At 36.7% G+C, this 24,203-nt stretch overlaps 1 protein-coding gene across 4 annotated transcripts in view; it reads right to left on the reverse strand.

The window, feature by feature from the left end:
* LOC107801551 (TATA-binding protein-associated factor BTAF1) overlaps window positions 1-23,744 on the reverse strand; it is a 34,821-nt gene extending 11,077 nt beyond the window's left edge. Inside the window, exons 1-14 of one of the 4 annotated variants that reach the window (XM_075253163.1) lie at window positions 23,612-23,744; window positions 23,161-23,356; window positions 22,910-23,004; window positions 19,337-19,551; window positions 19,064-19,118; window positions 15,957-16,038; window positions 13,343-13,680; window positions 11,176-11,284; window positions 10,487-11,093; window positions 9,981-10,113; window positions 8,945-9,013; window positions 7,916-8,127; window positions 2,696-2,921; window positions 2,332-2,502 (exon numbers count right to left, since the gene is read on the reverse strand). In XM_075253163.1, coding sequence (XP_075109264.1) covers window positions 2,332-2,502; window positions 2,696-2,921; window positions 7,916-8,127; window positions 8,945-9,013; window positions 9,981-10,113; window positions 10,487-11,093; window positions 11,176-11,284; window positions 13,343-13,680; window positions 15,957-16,038; window positions 19,064-19,118; window positions 19,337-19,551; window positions 22,910-23,004; window positions 23,161-23,212 — 2,364 coding nt within the window. In that variant the 5' untranslated portion in view covers window positions 23,213-23,356; window positions 23,612-23,744. Of the gene's footprint in view, window positions 1-2,331; window positions 2,503-2,695; window positions 2,922-7,915; window positions 8,128-8,944; window positions 9,014-9,980; window positions 10,114-10,486; window positions 11,094-11,175; window positions 11,285-13,342; window positions 13,701-14,249; window positions 14,372-15,956; window positions 16,039-19,063; window positions 19,119-19,336; window positions 19,552-22,909; window positions 23,005-23,160; window positions 23,357-23,611 lie in introns of those variants that run through there. The other 3 variants (XM_075253165.1, XM_075253167.1, XM_075253171.1) reach the window with 3 other exon arrangements.
* Between the last annotated feature and the right edge of the window lie 459 nt (window positions 23,745-24,203).

The following is a 24,203-nucleotide window of genomic DNA, read 5'->3' on the forward strand; positions in this document are numbered from 1 at the left end:
CAAGGTTAATGATTAAGAAACGGCAATCCGGTCTCCATTATATAACATCATTTTATAGTAAATAATTTATTAATGATGGGGAAAAAAACGTACACAAGAAGTATACCAAAAAACACAGAACCTTCACTCCATTAAATAACAACATTGTTGTTCTAATTTATCTTATAGCCAATTATTTGAAGCTAGCATAATTTTTTTCCTGGATAAGCTGGCATAAAGTTCCCCCTACAACAATATATTTTTATTGAAGATCGAGAAAACCGTCTAGGGCGAACCCTTGGAACAAACCGCAGCCTACAAAACTCGGGGATAATAAGCCCGCCACTCTACCTATCTCCACTTACATAAGTGGCTTAGTTAAAATGGCACATGGCTCGAACCTGTGACCTAAATCACAAGTCCATCAACCTTTGCCACTTGAACTAAGCCCTGGGCACAATGCTGCTACCATAATATTATCATCGTCCTCTACCAAAGTGTACACTCCCACTTCACCCAACTAAAGCAACTCACTTGTGGTAGTCTAGTTCAGGGTTATATCAATTTGTTACCGGGTTATTCCTATTGCTACTCCTTTGAGTGGAACATCACATTTCTCCTTCACTTTTTTCCCATCGCCCTTTTTCCTACTTTCCAAACACATTTTATCATGAAGAAAAACATAAGAACCTACCCAAAATACTCCTTATGGGATGAAGTGACCAACCCGCTCATCAAAAACAACAAGAACAACAATATACCCAATATTATCCCACATGACCAACCCGCTCATCCTTTCTCCTTTATTTCCTTGAAGATCATCTTTTAAAGTTTCCGATGATTTAAGGGTTTTATTGTAATTGATGTCTTCAATTTAATAATCCAATTGAAAAACGCTGTAGTGCCAAACTGTTTGAAACGTACAGCATTATAACCTGCCTGGATTAAAAATCCACTGTCAGAGCCTTCCCCCGCACTACAAAACCCTCCTAGTAAGAGGACCCAAGAACAATGGATCAATGACATGGACGAAAAAAAGTCAAAAGATGACCACAACTAAGCATTTGCTTTGTTCTTTTGCTTACGTTCAGGACAAGGAGAGAAAGCAAATAGATAACACATTGCCACACAGGACCTAAATCACTTGAAGAGACTTCCACCTCTCCCCATGTCTCCCTCGGACACAATGAAACAAAAGCCAAAGACACCTTGTGGGACATATGCATATCACCTTGTCAAGCTTATTCCCCAAAAGGCCCAAACCCTCCTTCCCGAAGAACAATAAAGAAAATCCATAGGTAGCAAGTCTCTGGTCATCACTTGACTTGGAAGGTTCACTTGAACGAGAAAGGAAGAAGATTCAAATTAGATAAAGAAGGTTCAGATGAAATTCGATTAATAGCTTGTTTGGCCAAGCTTCTAAAATCAGCTTATATTTTGAAAAGTACTTTTCAAAAAAGTACTTTTGGTGAGAAGCAGTTTGTGTTTGGCTAATTAATTTAAAAAGCACTTTTGAGCAGTAATTAGTATTTGGTCAAGCTTTTAAAAACTGCTTCTAAGTATAATTTTTCTCAAAAGTACTTCTCAGAAAAGTGCTTTTGGAGAAAAGCTACTTTTTTCTGCTTCTCCTCAAAAACACTTTTTTTCCTTCTAAAAGCTTGGCCAAACACATCAATATTTGGCCAAAAAAGCACTTTTAGCCCAAAAAGAAGCTTGGCCAAACGGGCTATAAAACCATCATATGAATCCTAACCTTTCCCCAAAAAACCATCAAATGAGTGACTCCACTATCTAAGGGAAGAAATAAAATATCCATCCACTTCATTCATAAAATATCCATCCACTTCATTCTTCTATCCAACTAAATACAACCTACCAGTATCTCTAGAAAATAACTAAATAGCTGAATACCAGACCTTTTTTTTATAGAAGTAGTGTTATAAATGGCATCAAGAAGATGCATGAAAGCAGAATAAGTACGAAAGTAGTGAGTTTGTTAGCTCTTTTACAATGATCCTATGCGAAGGCTAAAGAGCTAACAAAGTCCAGCTGAATACCAGACTTATAATCACCTCCAGATATGTAATCTTAGAAAAGTCTCTTCAACTAACATAGGATAGTATCCCTCTCAATCCCAATCACCAAATAGGATATCCATAAAATAATATTTTTAGAGAATGCTCCTTTTCTGCTAGTACACTCTGATTCAAATATCAGATATCGATTAAGACGATAATGCATTATCATAGCCATTCACAGGATGTTTCTGTTGATCCAATTAAATATAGCACTATGAAAAGTGGAACGCTGATCTGGGGGTTTACTTGGGAAGGACAGGTATAAACAACAAACCTGGAGAAAGATCCTCCAAACCCTGCCTGAACACTGCACGATCTCCTCATTTGATTCAAGTAGCAAATTCTGGAAAACAATCCTGAGAGTATCACCCAAAATAAATGAAGGCCAGAAAGAGCTAGATGATTCAGCAATGCTCCTCTTATATTCGGCTTCAAGCAATCGTTCCTGCATAAGAAAATTTAAGAATCAGCTTTTTATCTTCTATACTTATGTGCACTTGCATTGTGTAAAACCAATTCATGCGAAGACAAATCAACCAAAATACAAGCGATAAGACATTGCAACTGTGATGTACACAACTAACAGCAGTCCGTTATGTTAACAGCAAATAAAAAGAGGATCAGATAAGGTAGGCTACCAAAGTCCGAATAGCTGAATAACGGACTGAAGTGATACTATGTCTCATGAAAGGCCATAATCTTGGTGCCAATGTTGATAGCATGTAAGGATTTTCTGAAGACCATGTCCCTTCCCCAGGGTCATCTTGTCGATCAATTTCATTGAGATCAAATTTCTTTTTCTCCCCAAACGTTTTTGGAATCATTTGCTCTTGAGAGTAGATCTCTGCCAACAGATTCATCACACTGCAATACCAAAGACATGGAGAAGATCAAGATTCATTGGGAACAAGTCACCAACAAATCACCAAGAGCTATAATTGGGGACAAGATAGCAACATAAAATAAATACGCAAAATTCTTGTAATAGCAGACACCAGTGTATGACAGCTAATTTTCATTTTTTATCTAATAATAACTTTATTAATAATTAATATTCTAATTAATAAACTGCTATAATTCAGAGTGGAAAATGGAGAGGTGATTAATACAGAAGATAATGGGCTAAAGAGTGAGAGGATGGAATTTTGGTGAGAGACCTAGACAATCATCCTTTTTCAAAAAAAAATAACAGAATAAATATTGAGAAAGCCTAAATCTTGTAAGAGACAGTTTTTTATAAAGTCACTGCCCATCTTTCACCCACGCCCCCACACCCCGAAAACCCCGACTATTTTTTTATTTTAGAAAGGAGGAAGGGAAATATAAATTTCAACCTAGATATGGTCGATGTCGAAAGTCAAGAAAATAGAAGTACGCATCCAGGTCAATAGTATAAAAATCTCCTTTCATTTTCGATAAAGAAGTAATTTTATAGCCTGTTTGGCGCTTTTTTCTTGGCCAAAAATGATTTTTTTGTCAAAAGTCCTCTTTTTTCAAAGTTAAGGTGTTTTGCTAAGATGTTTGAAGGAAAAAAAGTGCTTTTGAGTAGAAGCAGAAGCAGTTTCTGAGAAGCGTTTTTCTTCTCCCCAGAACTACCTTTTTGAAAAGACTTTTGAGAAAAATACACTTAGAAGCACTTTCTAAAAGCTTGGCCAAACACTAATTGCTACTCAAAAGTGCTTTTCAAATTGATGAGCCAAACACAGACTGATTTTCACCAAAAGTACTTTTGAAAAAAGCACTTCTCAAAATAAACATATTTTAGAAGCTTGGCCAAACAGGCTATTAATAATATGAAAAAATCTATGTATACAATTGTATGGGACAGTAGAGAACCTACATAAAAAAGGAAGATGGTTCTCCACAAAACACACTCTAACTTCTATACATACAAGAACCTCGGGGTTTTTTTATAATGGAGAAAAAAAAATTGGTCTAGTGGCGCAAAGCTCGAAGCTCAACGGATAATGGACGTGCCCCTCTACTCATCTCCGCTTAAATACCAAGCTTTTATCTAAGGCAAGGTTCAAACTCGTGACGTGTGCCTAACGCACACATTACGTGTTGCACTCCTACCAATAGACCAAAGCCTTAGAGGTGACAGGAATCTCAAGAGTTCACCCGAATAAAACTAGAAACTCAAATGTAAAAGATCATTCTCAACATCACGAGAGCTCACATATTCCACTCTAATGATCGTGCCCACATTACAGCAAGTGAAGCGAGTTCCATGATTGTGCCTTCTCATTCCTTTACTGTAGGCTCGGCATTGTCCCTAGCACTGTCCAAAGTTTAACCAATTCATCACCGCCGATAATAAAGGTGTTGACACCTTGACACCTCACAATGGAATAGCAGGTAGCCCACATCTTCACTCAAACCCTCATGAAGTTGGCAAGATATATGGTTTCGCCGCTCTCCTTTGAAGGATACCTTTCCTGTACTTTCAAATGTACATCGTGCCTTGACTCTAACTCAAAAGCAAGAGTCAAGGTTGTTTATTCCTCGTAGGAGATCACAATGAATAGGAACTTGAAGGTTATAGTGAGTTCACTCTATTCTGCAACGGTGTCCCACCTATCCCTCTCTCGATAATATCTTTTGGAATCCTCCTTTTTCTAGGAAGAGTTGTTACTCATTTTTTTATAAGATCTCAACACCCTCTTACACTATGACCATTGGAAATCTATTTGGAAGAACAAGGCTCTAAACAAACTCAAATACTTCTCCTGATCAGTTGTAAAAAGAAAATGTCCCTCTCTTAATAACCTTCAATAAAGAGGCCATGCACTAGATGCTCTCTTTGCGAAGAAAATGTTGAAGACGTCAACCATCTTTTAATAACCTTCAATAAAGAGGCTATGCAATAGATGCTCTCTTTGCGAAGAAAATGTTGAAGATGTCAACCATCTTTTCCTTCACAGTAAACTTTCAAGTCAAATACTGTACTTCTTAAATGTCCAAGGCATCAAGTGTTTGTTCACCAGATACACTAAACTATTTACTTGCTAGGCAAAGGAGGAGAATGTCCAAATATTCTTCCTTTATTTGGAATACCATCCTTGCAGTCGTTTAGGGGTCATTTGGATGGAGACAAATACTAGAATCTCTGAAGACAACAAGAACAATATTGATAACCGGAAAATATATATATATATATATATATATATATATATATATATATATATATACACACACACACATATAATCTTCGCTTAACTTTTTGTATAAGTTGGCCGAGGACAATGTTTTCGAACTTGAGGTCGTAACAGATTTTTTGAGCTCATTATACATTGCAAAGTTCTACTCTTTTGGATCTAATCTCCATCTCTTTGCTGACATACCTCAATGATACAACACTATTACTTACCAAAACGTCTTCCCAACCTTTTATTATAACTCTTCAATGGCCACAACTGAAAGGTAGTTCAGTTCCTAGTCTTTCCTAGTCTTCTCCTTCATCACCGATCCACGGTTCCGTTCTTGTCCGCATGCCTCGCCCTCTATAACGAATGTCTCTCAATCTTAAACCTTTGCATCTTTCAGTGTGGATCCTAAGGGCAACCTAGAAAGGTGTGCTCCTTTGCAGGGTCAACAAAAACAAGAGTAACAGATAAATATTTGAAGAGGAAACTCATACATCTTAGCTGGTGCAATATGTGTAATTGCTGAGAAGATGATCCAATCCCGATGCATTGTTACTAGCACGTTTGTAATGGGTGGTCTTGAATTGGTTCAAAGTACAATGGGTAATGTCCAGCACAGTAATGGAGACATCGCTTAGATGGGGTTTAGGATGAAGAAAGAGAAGACCCACGCCTTTAGATGTTTCACCCTAGCTCATAAGTGGGTTATATGAAAAAAGAGAAATAAGATAGCTTTTGAGGGAGTTGAGAATGACATTACACCTTTGAGGGGTAGTTGTGTCTAGTTTTTTTTTTGTGCACCAATGAGGTCCCTATTTGTAAAGCTGATTGCATGAGCTTTGTAAAAAATATGTTTTATTGTAGGTTCTCAACTTTTTGGTATATTGCATGTACACGAGGATTTTCTTGCAAATATAAAACTAATTTACCTATCGAAAAATGATCTTACAAATGTTCCATCACGATTAATTGACATGTAATCCTTAAGGTTTGTTGTCGCCTTCTCTTTTTGGCGTGATGGCAATAAAAGGTACATTGATTGGGTGAGTACTAACCGTATTTTATTGTAGGTTCTAGACTTTCTAGTATATTGCATGTATACGAGGATTTCACAAGAAATATACAATTATTTAACTTATCACAAAACGATCTTATAAATGCTCCAACTAGACTATAAGGCTTGTAATCCTTAAGGTTCATCGCCCCTTCTCTTTCCGGCGTGATGGCAGTAAATGATACATTGAGTCATTGAGTCTTTTCTGGATTTTTGGATTTCTACGATGCTGCTACAGTCTTCATCAACTCTCCCTTCACCATGTTCCAACTTACCTTTTTCCTAGTGTTTGAACTCCCATACAAGGAGCACTTGTACAAGTCTCTCGACTTTTCTTCTTATTTTCACATAGTAGCAAAGCCTCTGCGATCTTGGATCTAAATAGCTTACATTCACTGGTGAACAGACTTATGCTGCCTCCTTAATCAAAGGCTTACATTCTTTAATAATTATACCGGTCTTGTTTTATAAGCTTATACAACAACAACAATGCTTCAATCCCAAATAAAGGGCCGGCTATATGAATCCTCAAATCCATCACTAATATGTTACTCCATTTAATCTAATCTTAGGCCAATATTATATAAAAAAAAATTAATAAATATAAATAATACTAGAAGTTCTTTATATTTTATACTCCCTCAGTTTCAATTTATGTGAACCCATTTGACTGGGCAGAGAGTTTAAGAAAAATGAGAAGACTTTTGAACTTGTGGTGTAAAATGAGGCAGATATATTTTGTGTGGTTATAAATCATTGCATAAAGGTAAATTATTTCCAAATAGGGAAATGAGTCATTCTTTTTAGCACGGACTAAAAAGGAAATAGGTTCACATAATTTAAAACGGAGGGAGTAATTTTTTTTGAAAAGTTAAGCTTACAATTTTACTAATCTTGCTTTTAAGCTAAAAAAGCTTACTAATGATATTAATCTTTGTCTCTTTCGGGTGACTAGATCGGCGGTACTAATCTTTCCCGTCTCTTCCTATCATTGTTCCATTGTTTCGGCGTCATGAGCCATGTTACAAACAGTCCACATCAACCCAAGCAAATATCACCAATCCACATATGTCCACCTATCAAGTCAACAAGTCATATATATCCCATCATTGTCCAGTTAGCATCTCATTGGATTGCCACCGTCAAGCGACACATCAAAGTCGCCAACTAGCAAATATCATCTACGGTCAGTGCCACATCATCATCCACTAGCAGGTTTCTAGGCAGCGCAAATGAGTGCTATATCACCATCCAGTGACATGTTTATAGACAGCATGTCACTGTCAGCACCGCAGTTTGTCAATAATCAGGACAAGCTGGCAGCATACTTGCTTTAGTTCAGTTATATAATCAAACTGACAGCATAAATATCCTCATAACTAGTCTTACTGATTCATGATAACATCACCTCCAAATCAGTTTTATTTCATGATACTGCAAATTATTTTTTTTATATCCAACTTGTCTTTTCCGTTATGATTTGCAAATTTAATCTGATACATTTTGTTGAGTTTGAGTTAACCTGTAGAAACGTCAAGAGAATTAACAGTAATGTGTTGGAATATTTCAAGGTTAATGCTCCTCTGGGATAATTAGAAATCTTGGTATTTAAATATTTGTTTAATTTTAAGTACCAAAGTTGCCTTGTAAAGACTTACCTGCTCGTAGATGGACTGAGGTCATCCAAGTCAAGCAAAATATCCCAGAGCAGCATGATTATTGAATGCAACAGTTGGCCGTTTAAAGAAACAACAGACGCTGCAGTAGGTATTAAAGCATCTGCCGCAACAGCTCTCACATCATCATCAGGATCTTCAAGCCCAGCTTTACATGCCGGGAGGACACAGCCAAGCAACTCTGGAAGCATCTCCTGTTATCATTGGAGAATCAAATTAGCAACAAAAACATCATAGTCTGAAGAATGTACATAGCAAGAGGAATACTAAGATGAGTAAACAAAAGCAGTTGAGCTTGGAAACTTCAGCAGGTAACATATGAGACCATACTGCCAACTCTGCAGGACTAAAACAATTTATCAAGTAACAGTTCTTCAACCCCCTGATTGTATTTAACATATCCACCCTCAAAGAAAACGAAGGAGACAAAAGATCAAACTGCAATGTTGTCAAGGTAGTGTGTAATCAATCTCGGAAAATACCATTCAAACCCCATCATCAAAGCAACTTTAGATCCAACTAATAGAAAGCAAAAGCAAGTGCTGGAGACTGAGTTGGTTTATTTTCTGACTCTCTTAAAAGGGCATAGAAAACAGCATCGATACATCTTCTCTGTACAAATCATAATACCTACTAAAAAGGATAAAAGAAACTAATAGAAAGAAATAACTTTCTTTGACCATCCTAGGTATTTCATTGGCCAAGATAAGCTTAACTACAGCAAAAATAGCAACGAACAATCCAACTTCATCCTTTCATTCCTCTATACACTCATACATATGATTTTCCAAGTAGGAGCATTGTTTTCTGTTTGTAAGCTCCCTCTTAACCATGTTTCTAGGTGACCATAATCGAATAATGAAAATTCTGAGTCAAAAACTTGAGCACAAACAACTTCACTACACAAAGTTCGAAGTCAAATTGCATACAACACTTATATTTATTAAGGCAAGAAGCCAGCAGAATTCAGAAAGATTCAGCAAGCACACCATCCAATAGATTAAGATTTACCTGCCGTACGGCAACCAGATACTTGATCCCCAAAAGACTCCTGTGACGAATCTCCCATTCCGGTCTACGCTGAAAAACCCAGAACAGCTAATTAAAACAGATGTCAAAAACTGTTCTGAGAGGGACACAAATCAACCATGTGTCGGTCCCAAATTGAAAACCATTGTTAGAACTTGAAATACGAAACTTCAGATGATATTAAACCTTAAAATCTTAAACTGTTTAATAGAGGGGAGACTTAATAGTTTTTGATACGGTAGAGGAGAGACTTATACAGGTCTTTTAGCACACCCTCAAGCATGCCAGATTCCTTCCTCAGCCAAGTACATTGAAAAATACTTTGACAGTGGGTGGCAACAAAGACTCAAAATCACTCTCTATGCCATTGAACTATTGAGTCCACAACACCTGTTTAGGCAAACCTCAAGGGAGGTACGTATGATTAACCTCAAATAGTTAGGTCTGTAGCAATTAGCATGATCGACGAAGATCAATCCTGTGTTGTCTAATACTAGATGGGCCCACATGTTGGAGCATAAAAGTATTTTGCCTCAGGATAAAAAAGAGAAAAAGAAGTCACTTTGCAAAAGCAAGACTGATATTTTTTCTTACATCCCCCCTCTTCACGCAACTGTCTTTACTTATATGACAAGAGATCATGACATTAAGCTGCTGATGCTATTGCTTTATTTCACATGGCAAAAGGAATGATTGACATTTTCGGTTCAAAGTTAGTACAATAGGAAATGTGTATAAAACTCTGTATCTCTTCACCTAAGTCAAACATTTTTAGCATTCCTACACAGTGGATCGGATAAATGGAGCGAAGGGAGTAATATAAGATATGGTAAGGCTTTAAAATTCTCAGTAATTGATTCAAATGAAAGTGAATTGTAAGAAGAACAACACGCATATTAGTCCATCTCGATAGGAGATTACTAGCTAGAGCGAAAGGAGTATCAACTACTATGCAAGTTAAAAATCTTAAAAGCCATACTCAGTGTGCAACGAAAGGCTGAGCTTGGTTCATATTTACCTGCATCTGCAGTAAGATATTCAGTGTCTCATGAACTAGAGTAGGATGCATGTACTTCAGCACAGCGCCTAAAGCTTGTGCACAAGTCTCACGAACAGGAGCCACAACTTGATCCGACACATAGTCACCAAAACTGTCAATGGAAAGAAAAAAAAACAAAGAATTGGGGGGTGAGGTGGGGTGTATGTCTGTAACCTAGAGAAAAATAACCACTTATCAGTAATTATGAAATCAAGGGGGAAGCCCAGCAGTAGTACAGCAAAGTTGCATTCCGTAACTGTCAACAGCAAAAGAGCAGAAATTTTTTTGGGGGAGGGGGAGCAGAAAAAGAATAATCTTTTATGCAGCTTCTGTTCCTGTTTGGTATTCTCAAATGTTTTATATAGACTAATAAATTGCTTTCTTCCTTTTCCTTTCTTTCATTTTTTTGTGGTGGGTTTGGGTGGGAGCTGTTTGAGAACAAAACTAAGCTCAAAGATACCAAATCAAGGGAGGAAAGACCATACCGATCCAATGATAAGACACACAAGAAACGAATAGCACAATCTTGAAGAAATTCACAATTCTTAAGCCAAGAATGCCTAGCCAATTTAACCAAGTTCATCAGCTCACAATTCTCAGGAAGGTTTTCTAGAATATCCATCTTTTCCAACGAAGCCTTATCCACGCCACCTTCCTTCTCCGTGGATATATCATTACCCAGGCTTCCACCACTGAGATGAGATTGAGTCTCCAACTTAACAGAACCAATGCTAAATTCACCATTAGCCTGTTCAATAGCCAAACTCAATCCAGCATCTTCCACTTTCACATTAACACCACCAGGATCACCATCCCTGCTGGTACAGACCATTGTATCCATCGCCAAATAAGATGCACCTTCAGGTTCAACCTTCAGTTTCTTTGAAACTGACTCTAACTCATCAAGTGGAACTTGCATATTCAGATCAATTGGTCTTTCCCTTTTGATAGTATTCTCGTCTACCCTATCTTCCATTTTAATATTTAATGCACTATCACATCTCAAGTCTGGAATGATAACTCCTGCATTAGCACCTTGATGGGTTAAGATCTCTCTCATAGCCATGACACTGCCATGACGAACCTCCCATACTGGAGAAGAAATCAGAAACAATTATCACACAAGAAAACCATGAAAAGAATTAAGTGCAACTGCATAATGGAAGTTGCTTACAAGGATCAAACATATCAAGGATCAGTTGCTCAACAAAACTCTGAAATGGCCAAATCTTATCTCCGTCACTCTCTAATCCATCTTCATCAGAGATGTTTTCACCAAGTAGCTGCAGAAACAATAATTCAAGATTTTGATATTTACAGTTTATAATATAGAGAAAATTTGATAATTACTTGAGCACATGCTTTTGAATGCAGAAGGATGTGAAATGATATACACAAATTTACCAAGAATACTAAACCGGAAATTTAACAGTTGATGATTGGCCATTGCCATGAAAAAAAAATTCGTTTGAAACTAAGGCATAGTTGATTAAATGATTGAAACAAAACATCTTATCCGATCCACAAGATGATTTCGATTGATCTTTAAGGGAATACTAGAGCCGTAACTCTATTGATCATTAAAACTGTTTCTTCCTTGCTTGGATGAAGTAATACTGATTGTTAAAACGGAAAAGTACCTCTTTCTTCATCATACCATCAATTCTATACAACACCCAAACTCTCTGTAGGTCATATTGTTAATGAAGAAAACTCTGTTAGTTGTACATCCATACCTTCAATTCTAAACGACTGAACACCTAAAATTTATCCGCTAATACAGCTTCAAAACTACATTACACCTCCCAACAAACCACTAACAGTTAAAATTTTAGACAATGGTGCCACAACTTGCATATATGACCTCAACTTAAACTAACCAATAAACAACTAATTCACCCCGCCAGCTTTAATGTCAAATTTTCAAGGCAGTTATAAAGTTTAATGTCAATTAACCATACCTTCAATTCTATACCAACTAGAACAGTTTAAAGTACCCATTTCTACTGTTTCAAAACTCTCCTAAACTACCGAAATAATCAATAGCTCAAATTCAACAGTGGTGCCAACTTTTGCATATATGATCTCAACTGTAATTAATAGCTAACCAACTTACTCCACCCACGACCTTTAATTACATTTTCACAGGACAACGTAACTCCCAGATTCACTGCACCATACTAGCTTTAGGTGGCTCTCCAACTTATCAGCTCCACATCAACATCCTCTACTTTTGATGTCACTCCAACTCTAAACAAGTTTATGTCCTGTTTGTCTCGAGTTTACATTGCAGGCAGGAATCATGAAGCCTAAACAGGCTTCCAGATATCAAGAAATATGAGCTCCTTTTGCAGCAGCACTGCAAAGCCTGAATAGGACATCAGGGCAAAGGAAAGAGCAGCATAGGTTCCTAGCAAAGGGAGCACCTAAAGTCTTCCAGAAATCACAGAGAAAATTATCTAAGAACAGCCTGCATTCCTAAACTTAATCCTGAAGTAACTGCTCACAGGAAAAGATTGCAAGTTGCACTTCGATATTAATTCACTAGCAATGTATATCAATTTGTAAAAGAAACGATGCACCAAACAGATGGACTTACTAGAAGCAAGGCAAAGCAGCTAAGGATAACTAATCGAAGGAAAGGTCCAACTAAAAGTAGATACAGTTATGCTGCCAAAGTATAATCCTGGACAGAGACCTCGAGACCTAGACTTTTCTCAGACTAATGAACTAACTTAGGTTCGACAGCAATTGTACAAAGACGACCAAGGAATTTCAAAGTTCCCAGACTATCAAATTTATTAAGAATCTAAAAGCAAGATAACATCACGAAAACACCACAACATAGCATTCATTGACAGTGAAAAGATAAAACAAATCCCCGAGTACGATGCGCATAGCCGCATATAAGATTCACCCTTCAAGACTGCACTGAAATCAATCCACAAATGAAATAAGAAAAAAGAAAACTAAAATATATCAATAGAAAACAATACAATCATCTACTAGTTAGGATATCCGATATCCTGTAAACACTAAAAGTTCATGAACAAAAAATTAACAGGACTCTTTTAATATGAAGAAATTTCCCCTCCATTACACGCATTGATATCTTTCTCCAACATACAATGTATGATAGGAGAGCGAGCAAATACGAATTTTGAATCTCAAACGACAAAGAAAAACAAGAAAAAGAGATTATAGGAGAACCCAAAAAGATGAAGATACTAGAAGAAAATAAAATTTCAGTATGTGAATGAAAATACACATGCATATTGATGTCAGTAGCACCTTGTATCTGAATTATTTAAGCGTACAGCAAAGTTAGGATATCTTGTAACCTTATTAGAGCTCGATATATCGGGACACATGCCCCTAGGAGATATTATATCTTGTGATTGTGGAGCTTCTGTATCTCCATCCTTATTCCATCCTTTTGTTTGGTCCTTTGAACTTATTTTTGCTTTCCGCTTCAGCAAATTTAGTTCCCTTGCACTGGGCCTCCGAGATCTGACACTTGGTACCATTTTTGCAACAAAATGCCGGATATTGCCGACAGGCCTTGATGAATAATATTGAGTAGCAACACCATTTCCTGGAGAATTAGCTCTCTGCACGATCAGGTCCTCATCCCTTATCATTTCATTGACATCCATGAACTGCTCACACACATCTAATCCTGATTACGAGAATGACTACCTGTTAGTTTGCAAATAATTTATTTATTTAGCCACATGGGAGAGAGAATAAGAATCACACTGCTACATTAACTAACATAGAAGAGAGAGAGCCAAGGTCTAGATTTCTCATGTGAGAAGAAAATAGTTATCATCTAAAAATTGGTTATAATAAAGTCAATCAAGAAAAATGAGAGATGAAATTGAAGTAGCAAGCACGTTCCCTATGAGAACTTATTTCCACTAGCGAATTCTAGTTAATTGGACTAAGTAGAACCATGGAGCAGTTCTTCTAACTTAGATGCAGCATTTACAATTTAGTATGCTAACATGCACTTAGACAGCGCAGGCTCCAGAGCCCAGCAGTACCAATAACTGAACCAGTAAATGTTGAGGCTACTACACGCTGCTATATCTACCTTTTACTGATGTATAGAAACAAGAGTTCGGATTGATGCGAACAATTTGACCTAAATGATCCAAAGAACTATCCCCATCGGCATGCTCGCACATGCACTTATGGGTGATTAAGTATGTAACTGAAAATCAGGAAATTAGTTATTAAACTCACACAGCTTTGCTTCTTTCTCCCACATGCAGGTGGTCAGGTGCGTAACTGAAATTCATTCTATGAAGTACTTCGTAATAAACTCAGATAGATGCATAACTTCTTCCTCCCACTGTTGCCCAAATCTAATCACACAAGAGAAATAATAACTATCATCGACCACCCATAAAGAAATATTTTCTAGCGGTTTCTACGAAATTTACATGGTAATCGCGGTCACAAATACAGAAAACTGCAACAAGTTCTAAAAATTGGCATTCGATTGGTTGGAAAAAAAATAAATGACAGCATCAATTTCATTTGTTTCGTCTCCAACATGCGTGGAAGTCCAAGGATAACAGTAAGGAATGGCTACCTAAGAAATTTCCAATTTACTCCCTAACAACCCCCCCCCCCCTCAAGTTTTACTACAATTACTTGAAATGCATTTGGATAACATCCTTTTTCGATTGGGTATGGCTTCAACTATTCCCGCAACCCGTCAATTAGTTAACCATCGACATATTTTAGTCCCCCCCCCCCAAAAAAAAAAAAAAGAACGTAATCAGCAAAAGGTGATTCTAGATACGCAAATGTTGACGTGGAAACCAGCATTAGGGTTAAGATTACTCTCAGTGAATCCAGAGAGTTTTGAAGGCAGCAGGTGAAGCAATAGAAAAGGAGGCAAACAATGGAAAAGATGCTTGCGTCGCTACCATTTTCAACAATGTCAACAAGATAATCCTTGGGTAGTGTCTCAAAAACCTCAGGTTTATTAACTGACAAGCGCTCATTTCGGGTTTATCTCAAAATTGCGTCCAATTTTCTAAAAGAGAAACCAATTCTCCACAAAATTCAATATTCTTTTACTTTTAATTGTCAAGAAGGTACTTTTTTAAATAGACTTTTGTATCCACTTTCATCCAAACACAGTAAAACTCGAATTCTTATCTTAGTAACACTATGCAAGCAATGGGACCCCAAACTTAAGAGAAGAGAGTAGGTGAACATATTACTGCACAAATGAAATCCACAACTTAACTTCGGAAACTACGCAATCAATCTTGAGTAGAAATCCGTTTGTGATCAACTGCAACTACGCACCCAGATCAATCTGCCAACGTGCCAGACCTACTTATCCAAGGAGAATTGCTAAACCATACACAATAGATTTGTCATTCTCCCTGACTGATTATAGCACTCAATGTCACCTTCATATCACAAATCCTAGATCTTCTGAATCTTCTCCAATCAACCCATGGCATGCATTCACCTTCTCCCAACACTTGCTTTTTTTCCCATACTGTAGGCTTATCTCAATAAAACCAGGACAATGATAAGGTAAAATAAACCAAGACAGATTTTTAATGGCAGGTCTAATTAGAGCGTCTCTTCGAACATAGTTTGTACCATTTGACAACACTTCCCTACAGCCTGCAAAGTTTTCAGGCCCGTTTTACACTCAACCAATTTTAGTAGTTTCCATACCACAAACACACAAGCAGCCTATGTTGCTCGGACTCTTCGAAAATGTGGCAGGATACGTGTCGGATCCTCCAATAGTAGTGCATCCGACACGGGTGCGGCTACATTTTGGAGAGTCCGTGCAACATAGCAAGCAGCACTTCAATCTGAAATCTTTTTATTTTATTATAAAGTGGTTTTAATGGCATACAAATAATTAGCTATCAACAGCCTTGGTCAGCTAACCAGCTATTGATGTGAACTCACCCAATCGACGTCGCAGGTTTTGTTTCTGGCGGGCCAATCGCTCCCTTGAATTCTTGCTATTGTCCATCGGAATATCATACTCCTGAATGAAGACAATATAAAGCATCTGAGTAATGCACTTGCACACAATTCCAATATCGTACAAAAGAACAAAATTCAAAAAAGAAAAAGAGCACAAAGAATTCACTAGAACAAGTAGGGCACACATTCCGGAATCCAGGACATTGGCTTTCAATTTGTGCATTTGTCTTCAGATAAATGCAAACATTATGTAGGATCAATTCTACCTCCTCATAAATGAAGGATCAACTGTCTCCTAATCCTCCCATAAGGATTTCAATCAATCAATTACTGCTACCAAGACATGATAGAATCGGCATCACCACCTTGTACCTCATTTTCTTCCATAGATGATAGATGTAGTCCTTAACGAATTAACAATTTTGATTAAGAATATATAAGTATACCAACTAAGAGTCTACTCTTTGATGAGATTTTTCTGAGCTGAAACATCATTCTCAAAGACAACAACACCGCAAAGTCTTAACTTACAAAGCTTGCAGTTCTTCCTCATCTTTTAAAATAGCTAATTCCTCCCCCTAGATTATTGGTGGAAGCTCGAGTATTAATTCTGGTCCAGGAACAAATTTACCATATAATTCAAATTAGAAGGATATTCTTAGAAAGGAAATAAAGCAGAAGCAAAAAAGAAAACCAATAATTAGTGTAAATTTCTCAGTAAAGGAGACATTTCCCGTTATGTCAAAGAAGAAACTCTGGCATTAAGTAGTGCGGAACTCAATTCCAAGACATTAAAAATATGTACACCTTTTGCATATTATCCCCTTTCGATATTAGTGACTTGAACTCACCTCTGTGCAATAGGGAAATGGATTAACCACCCTCCTACGGTCAAAAATGTCTTGTGAATTACCACCCCCACACTGACACTCCTAAGTTGTGCTTAACCCAATAAGCTTAGGAATAGGCTAACCATCCGTTAGCTGTCTAAAAACTACTCGTCAACATTAACTTGTGCTTAACTCATTATATTCTTTCATCTTTCTCAAAAAATACTATTAGTCTTTCTTTTAAAAATATTGGAATACTTCCACATTTGCATGTTAAGATATTATCTCTCTCTCTCTCTCTCTCTCTCTATATATATATATATATATATTATAAATGGTATTACAACACTAAACAGTGTGTTAAAAATTACAAAATGTGCATCCTCGATCATATCTAACATGGAATCTACCCATGTAAAGGCGAAAAGCTCTAAAAAGCGTTGTAGGTCTATTAGGGCTTTAAGCGCAAAGCACGCTTAAAGTGTTCCTACATTGCAAGATAACTTATCATATTTGGAGCTTGTTTTTGCTATTTCGGGCATATCATGGACAATGCGTCACTCCACTCTGGATTTCTTACATAGCTGGAGAAGAGATGGTTTCAATAGGAAGACACACAAGCTTTCGAACACTATTCCCATGGTTTGATGGACAATTTGGACCGAGAAACAATAGAATTTTTTAAGGCAAACTTAGCAACATACATAGCCTTAAACACAAATATATTTCTTTGGTAGCTATTGGTGCAACATGGCCTTTGTAAATGATGTAGATTCCAATGTTATCAAAGGCTGAATTAACGAACCCTGAAGCTCAGAAAAGCTCAGGGAGATTGCTTCGCCTCGCTTAAGCTGCGCTTCAATGTAAGACAGGTACTAAGACATGCGCCTCATCCCATGAGTTTTATCGTGAATCAAGTGGCACTAAACAACAAATATAATCAGAAAATAAATGTATTAGCTGTTAAGGAAAACATTATAAAGTTTTTCCACCCTTATATAAAGCTTGCATATTGCAAGGTAGTCAAGCGATTTTTCACTTCTTTGTGGGAGAGCATGGTTCTAGTTTAGAGCACTATATCCGCTCCCTCTTCTCCTTATTATTATTATTATTATTATTATTATTATTATTATTATTATTATTATTATTATTATTATTATTATCTTATTCTTTAATTTTATTACTTCTGTTGTTTCTTTTGCTTTAATTATCTTTCTATTTCTGCTGTCAATATTTTTTTTCTTCAGTATTTTCATCATAGCTTCTTTACTCTTGTATTTTCCAAACATGTTTTCAAAATGTTTTATTTGAGCCGAGGGTCTATCGGAAATAGCCTCTCTACCTCACACAAGGTAGGGATAAGGTCCGCGTACACTTTATCCTCCTAGACACCACTATCACACTGGTTATGTTGCTGTATATAAAGCTTGCATGTCCCTCTCTCCAAAATGCATGTGTAAGAGCCAAAGGTACAATCAATGCTTTGTACCTCCTCCTACTCCTTAGGCCTAGGTAAGCCCCAAGGGCTCAATTGTTGCAAGCATTCGCTAGTACATTTCGAAGACATTTAACACGTCCAACACAGTAGGTAGTGGTAACTGCAGCCAGGAACCTTCTGCATGCACCAAAAGTTAACCTAAAACAAAACACATGCCTCAATTGTACAAATTCATGTTCCAACCCTCACAACTCTCATGTTCCTCTTTCTCCTAAGTATTCATGTACATGCCAAAAGAGCTCCACCCCCGTGATTAGTTATAACAAGATACAAGATTATAAACTGACCTTGAAGTGCTCAGAAATTTTTTATAAGATCATTAAGATGCACCTCTAAGATGACATGCTGTCAGTACCATCTGCAATCTAGTAATTGCAGAAATAAGCTTTCAATTGAATCATGGGTTAAATTTTAACCTGTCTAACTTTTGTATTTTCATTCTATCAATTTCGGTCAGGTAAAATAGCATGATGGGGTAGTCCTCATTACTGAATTTAATAAGATGCATTCACAAATGTCATCTTTTCTAAGAATTAGGTGGCATGCTACAAGCTTCACGCAATCAGAAGACGACAACCAAAATAAATTGAGAAAATAACTGTTTTTTAATGTCTCATTGACAGACCCCATTAATAAACAACCATAGAATCCAACAAAGAAACTCAATAACTATAAGCAACATTTTATCAAAAGTTTCCTAATGCATTCCCACTGAGGAAGCATGACAGCTGCCAAGGTCAAAAGGAACAAAAGAGTACCTGTCCTGCAGACGCCAATAGAGCCCCAAACTCTAGTACTTTGTTCAAGTCAAAACTGCAGGCATAAAATACAAAACTCAGTGATCTAACAATGCAAGAATACCATACCTTTCTCGGCCTTTTAGCTAAGATCAAGTGTAGTAACAATGCAAGAATACCAATGAACTATATAAAAGAGCAATCAAATACTACATCTCTGCAGCCAAATAGCTTCAAAAGAAAATATGGAGTATATGATGATGTATCAAGAAAGATAAATACAGAATGTGCAACCTTCTAAATGAGGTCCCTCCTATTTTAGGATAACATTTAGGCCAAGCTACCAATTCTGCAACATTGCTTGAGATCCCTGCTTCAGACATTTTCACCTCTACAGATGAACAGACTTCAGCCAGAGATGTATGTTTAACATTTTCGGCAATTGATCCAATGGCATGAGCAGCAGCAACTCTGGTGTCCCACTTTTTACTCCTAAGATATTGCGAAACCTACACTCAAAAGGGAATTATCGTGACTCAATGTTATACATCAACATCAAGACCATATTTTTTCAACAAATAGAATAACCTGAGAATACAAGAGAAAGAACATGTTCAAGTTGAATCAATACACAGCAGTTCACCATCCAGGTAAAAGGAAAGTTTTGCAACGAAAATAGCTCGTAATTTACAGACCAAAGCTTGGGCAGAAGACACTTAACAAGCAAAGAAGCTACAAATGTCATTGTTTATTGAAATCCCTAAGTGATGAGCGACTCAAGCTACAAGAATAACACAAGAGTAGAAGCCGGTCTCTGTGTGTTTTTTCCTTGGCCTTTAAATATAGTGTCCCACAAACGTCAATGGACCTAGCCGTATAAGGTGGTTCATAAAGGACTCAAAATGTTGAGAGTTGATTGTGTAGTGGATCCCTCGCCAACAGGTAATTCCTCCTCTCTTCCAATCTTTGTTGCCCTCTCTCACTTAATATTCTACTCGTCATTTTGTCTACACTTCTCTGACTCCACTACACTCTTGGTACCCGATCTTCTTCCCGCTGTTCTACTGAAGAATGAGCAAATAACCAACCTGATGACCCGCTGTTACGCAATAACCATCTCGCAAGTCCACTATTTTCTCGGAAAATTTCTTCTTGAATATTTCTAAATTTTGTTCCACCAGAGGTTGATCACAATTCCTCTGTGCTTTCATCCTTTTGAAGAAAAAAATGAGCGACAATCTCAATCCGAACAGCATTTGATAAGGGAGGCAAAAGGAGAAAAGAAGAGAAAATCATTTCTGTTATACGAGCCAGCCATTAAAGCATCTATAAATGGTTTTAGGTTTAGGGTGTGTTTGTAGGGAGGAAAACATTTTCCGGAAAATGTTTTTCAATTTTCCCATGTTTGGTTGGCTTAAATATTTTGGAAAATATCCTCTCATGAATTTATTTTCCTCCAATTGAAAGAAAATATTTTCCCTACCAAGATAAGGGATCCAAAACTCTTTCTCAACCTTCCCCACTGTATTCCCCATCCCCACCAACCCACCCTCACCCTACCCACCCCCACCCCCACCCCCACCCCCACCCCCGCCCCATCTTTTTTATGTTCAAACTATAATGCCTAGCCTCCCGTTGATAAACTTGAAAACACAAAACTACAAAAGACAATTAATAACATTAAATTACTATCACGGCAGTGAGAGAAAACACTAAAATTGAGAAGTAATTTGCTTTTAGTATTAAGTTTGCTTTATAATTTATGATGTAGTAAAAAGTATTTTTGCCTATGTTGCTCGGACTCTTCAAAAGTGTTGCCGCACCCATGTCGGATCCTCCAAAAATGCACTAAATTTGGAGGATCCGACACGCACCCAACAACATTTTTGAAGAGTCAGAGTAGCATAGATTTTTGCTTTATAATTTATGATGTAGTAAAAAGTATTTTCTTTCTTTTCAACAAAATGAGTATTTTCTTTTCATGATGTAGAAGAAGTATTTTTTTACATTTCAACAAAATGAGTATTTTACTTTTATGTTATAGAAAAAGTACTTTCTTTTTCAACAAAAAAAAAGAGTATTTTCTTTTTAGTTATGGAGCACAAATTTCAACGTTATTTTTGCATAAAAAGTAAAGCAGCACATTTGTTCCTTTGGGTTTATGTGAATTGTTAGAAGAATAATTAAATTCTTTGAAAAAAATAGAATCCTAAAAACGTTTGGGGGGGGGGGGGGGAGGGGGGGAACACATGAAACATGGGGACTTGGGGAAGGGGGTGAAGAGAGTAGCATAAAAAATATTTTCTACTCTCTAACCCAGCACTAGAAAATATTTTCCGGAAAAAGTTTCACTCAAAAACCAAACAAGGAAAAATAAGTGATAAAACTACTCATTTTCCATGAAAACATTTTCCTTCGTACCAAACACACCCTTAGTCTTGTGTTTTATTTTCAATTTGTGGATTGCTTTCAAGTCAAGTTTAATTCAGTATAATTTGCGTTTTTAGCAAATTATACCGAGAATATTGTTAAGGTACTTTCTTATTGTTCCCTATAATTTTTAGGTTATAACTGTTTTGGGTAGGAAAACGGGTTATTTATGTAATCTGGATAAATTTTCTTAACAGGTTTAGAAGAGCTCTTTAAGTCCAAAAACACTCCCGTAATTTTCGAGATTCAATAGTTATAAATAATACGAGAATCAATCCTTTCTGGAAGGCTTCTTTAGAACTTGTGCAACCTCACATTAGGAGGTACCTAACGCATTCTAGGTGGAATTCTAATATCATTTCATTCTTAGCTACTACTCACCTGGCTACAGTACACATCTCTATTTATTTCTTCTTTGCTTTTTTTGTAATATAAATCATCACCATCCTCTGGCTACCCTACAGGCCTTAACGACCAAGTTTTTTTCTAAATGTTTCACTTCAGCCACAAAACCCTACAAATCTAGCCTAAGTTGGTTATTGTTCCACCACTCGTATTGTTGGGTGATGGGTCTCATATTTTGGATCTAGTGATCTCCTTTCTTATTCTACATCACCCTTTCGCTTCATTTATTTAGTAGGTTCAACTACTTATCATGTCAAGTTGACGCATAAACAATTCAATATCCAAGACCTGCTACAAGATCAAAGAGCCAAAAGGCTAGACCATCCATTTATGTGCAATATTGCATGACGACTAACATTCTAGTGAGAACCACACAAACCTTCTCTTATATCACCGAGAGGCTATGCAACAGGAACAAAGCTTTTTTCTGCCTCTAGCTGAGGTTTTATGCCCAATTGTTCACTAAAAGGAAACATTACAAAATCTTCTCGATTTGTGTAAGGGTAGTCTTATTGGTAGAACAAATGAGTATATGGATTTCTTGGATTTGCTAAGGGTCAGACAATAGATGCAGTTTTGATGTACTGATCTGCATTCCCTTTGTTATTGTACTACCGGTACCATCTTGGTACCTTATATCAATAAAACTTTTCCCATTTCCAAAAAAAGAAAGAAAATTTTGAAAATCAAGCTGCAATTCGACCAGCAAAGTACTCGTTTAATTAAACACCACGTATCATTACGTAAAGTCCTGTAGAATTACTTCCTGTCAGAAATAAATATGTTGTTGAGCCAAGTGCACTCACTATCTAACATTTATGGACTACTCTAAAAACGTACATATCTCATAGATTTGCTGCAGATGAACTCGGGGAGAGGAGGATTTTTAATTAGAAGGCTTCCATCTTCCAACAGATAAATGTTACCACTTCTGACTCAAAGACACTTTACCAGTGTTTGGCCGCAACAACAGAGAGACAAGAAATGGAAATTTTGATATAATTAGATAACAAACTACAGATAAAGACGTACCTTACTCAACAAAGAGTTCAGGTCCTGAGGATGTGATTTGGCTATTTCACCAATCTGCCTAGCAGCTGTCAATCTTGTTGCTTGGGTCGAGCCAGCTTAATTTTGGTTAAAGCTAACACATGCATACAAGTTAAATTCTATAGCTAAAAATATAAGCTAGCAAACAAAAAAACTAAATTTCCATTCTTTCCGTATTAAGAGATCAATGCATGTGTATATCATTAAGCATGCAACAAAATGCAAAAGGATACTGTCTAATAAAGTGAGCAGGCGATTAAGCCGTGATGATTGCTGCTGAGCCATACTGCCCCTGCTATGCCCGACTCTTACACCACGCCAGTTCTCAATTCAACAATCAGCCACCATCATCACATATCATTCCCTGACAATTCTCTCAAGTTCCCTTCACACCCTTGCATGTGTCACTCATGCAACGATCATACTCTCCTACAAGCAACTTTAGCATCAGTAATTCAAATTTTAATTCTCATGTACTCGCTACAACATCAAAATACTACCATAAAAAAAATCGTAAGATTAACATGCAAAATTGAATTACCAGATTCATTTAACAGGAACTCTAGAGTAAAACGAAGAAATTATAATTACATATAAGAAATGGAAGAATGCTACTGATCCAATTTTCATATAGAAAAATTAATAGATAGAGAAATGTAGATATATAGAGAATGAGGAGCGTACCTGGGAAAGGATCTTCTAGACTGACCTATTATTCTTCCTTGCTCTTCTTGTTGTTGTGGATTAGGTTGTGGTAAAGTGTGAGAAGAACGAGGGTTTCGATTTATGATAACAGAAGAGAGGAAGGCAAAGGGATCGCATCTTTTTATAAAAGAGAAAAAAAAAAACTAAAATTCCGCGATTCTGGTGTATTGACCCGACCCGTATAATTGATTAATAATCTACCAAATTTCCGAATCCTAACTCGGCATGGCGCCTACTCGGTGCATTTGGGCTGTAGCCCAATGGACTTAGATGACTAGCCCTAACGATGATGTTACAATTATCCACAAAAATAAAATTATTTACCTTTACTTATCCATTTATTTTTCTACCTATCAAACTAATTACATTTACTATCCATAGTAATTTTTGTGGGAATTTTCTCTTTTTTCTCCAATTCTTTTTTATTTCTATACTTCTTTTCTTTTTTTCCTTTTTTTTCTTTTTTTTCTCCTTTTCTTTTTTTTTCGTTTTCTTCTTCTTCTTTTTCTTTTTTCTCTTTTTCTATTCATTTATTTTTGCCCAAATCGTATTATTGTTATTTTTACCATAA

Source organism: Nicotiana tabacum, chromosome 1 (assembly GCF_000715075.1).
Source record: "Nicotiana tabacum cultivar K326 chromosome 1, ASM71507v2, whole genome shotgun sequence".
Taxonomy (NCBI): domain Eukaryota; kingdom Viridiplantae; phylum Streptophyta; class Magnoliopsida; order Solanales; family Solanaceae; genus Nicotiana; species Nicotiana tabacum.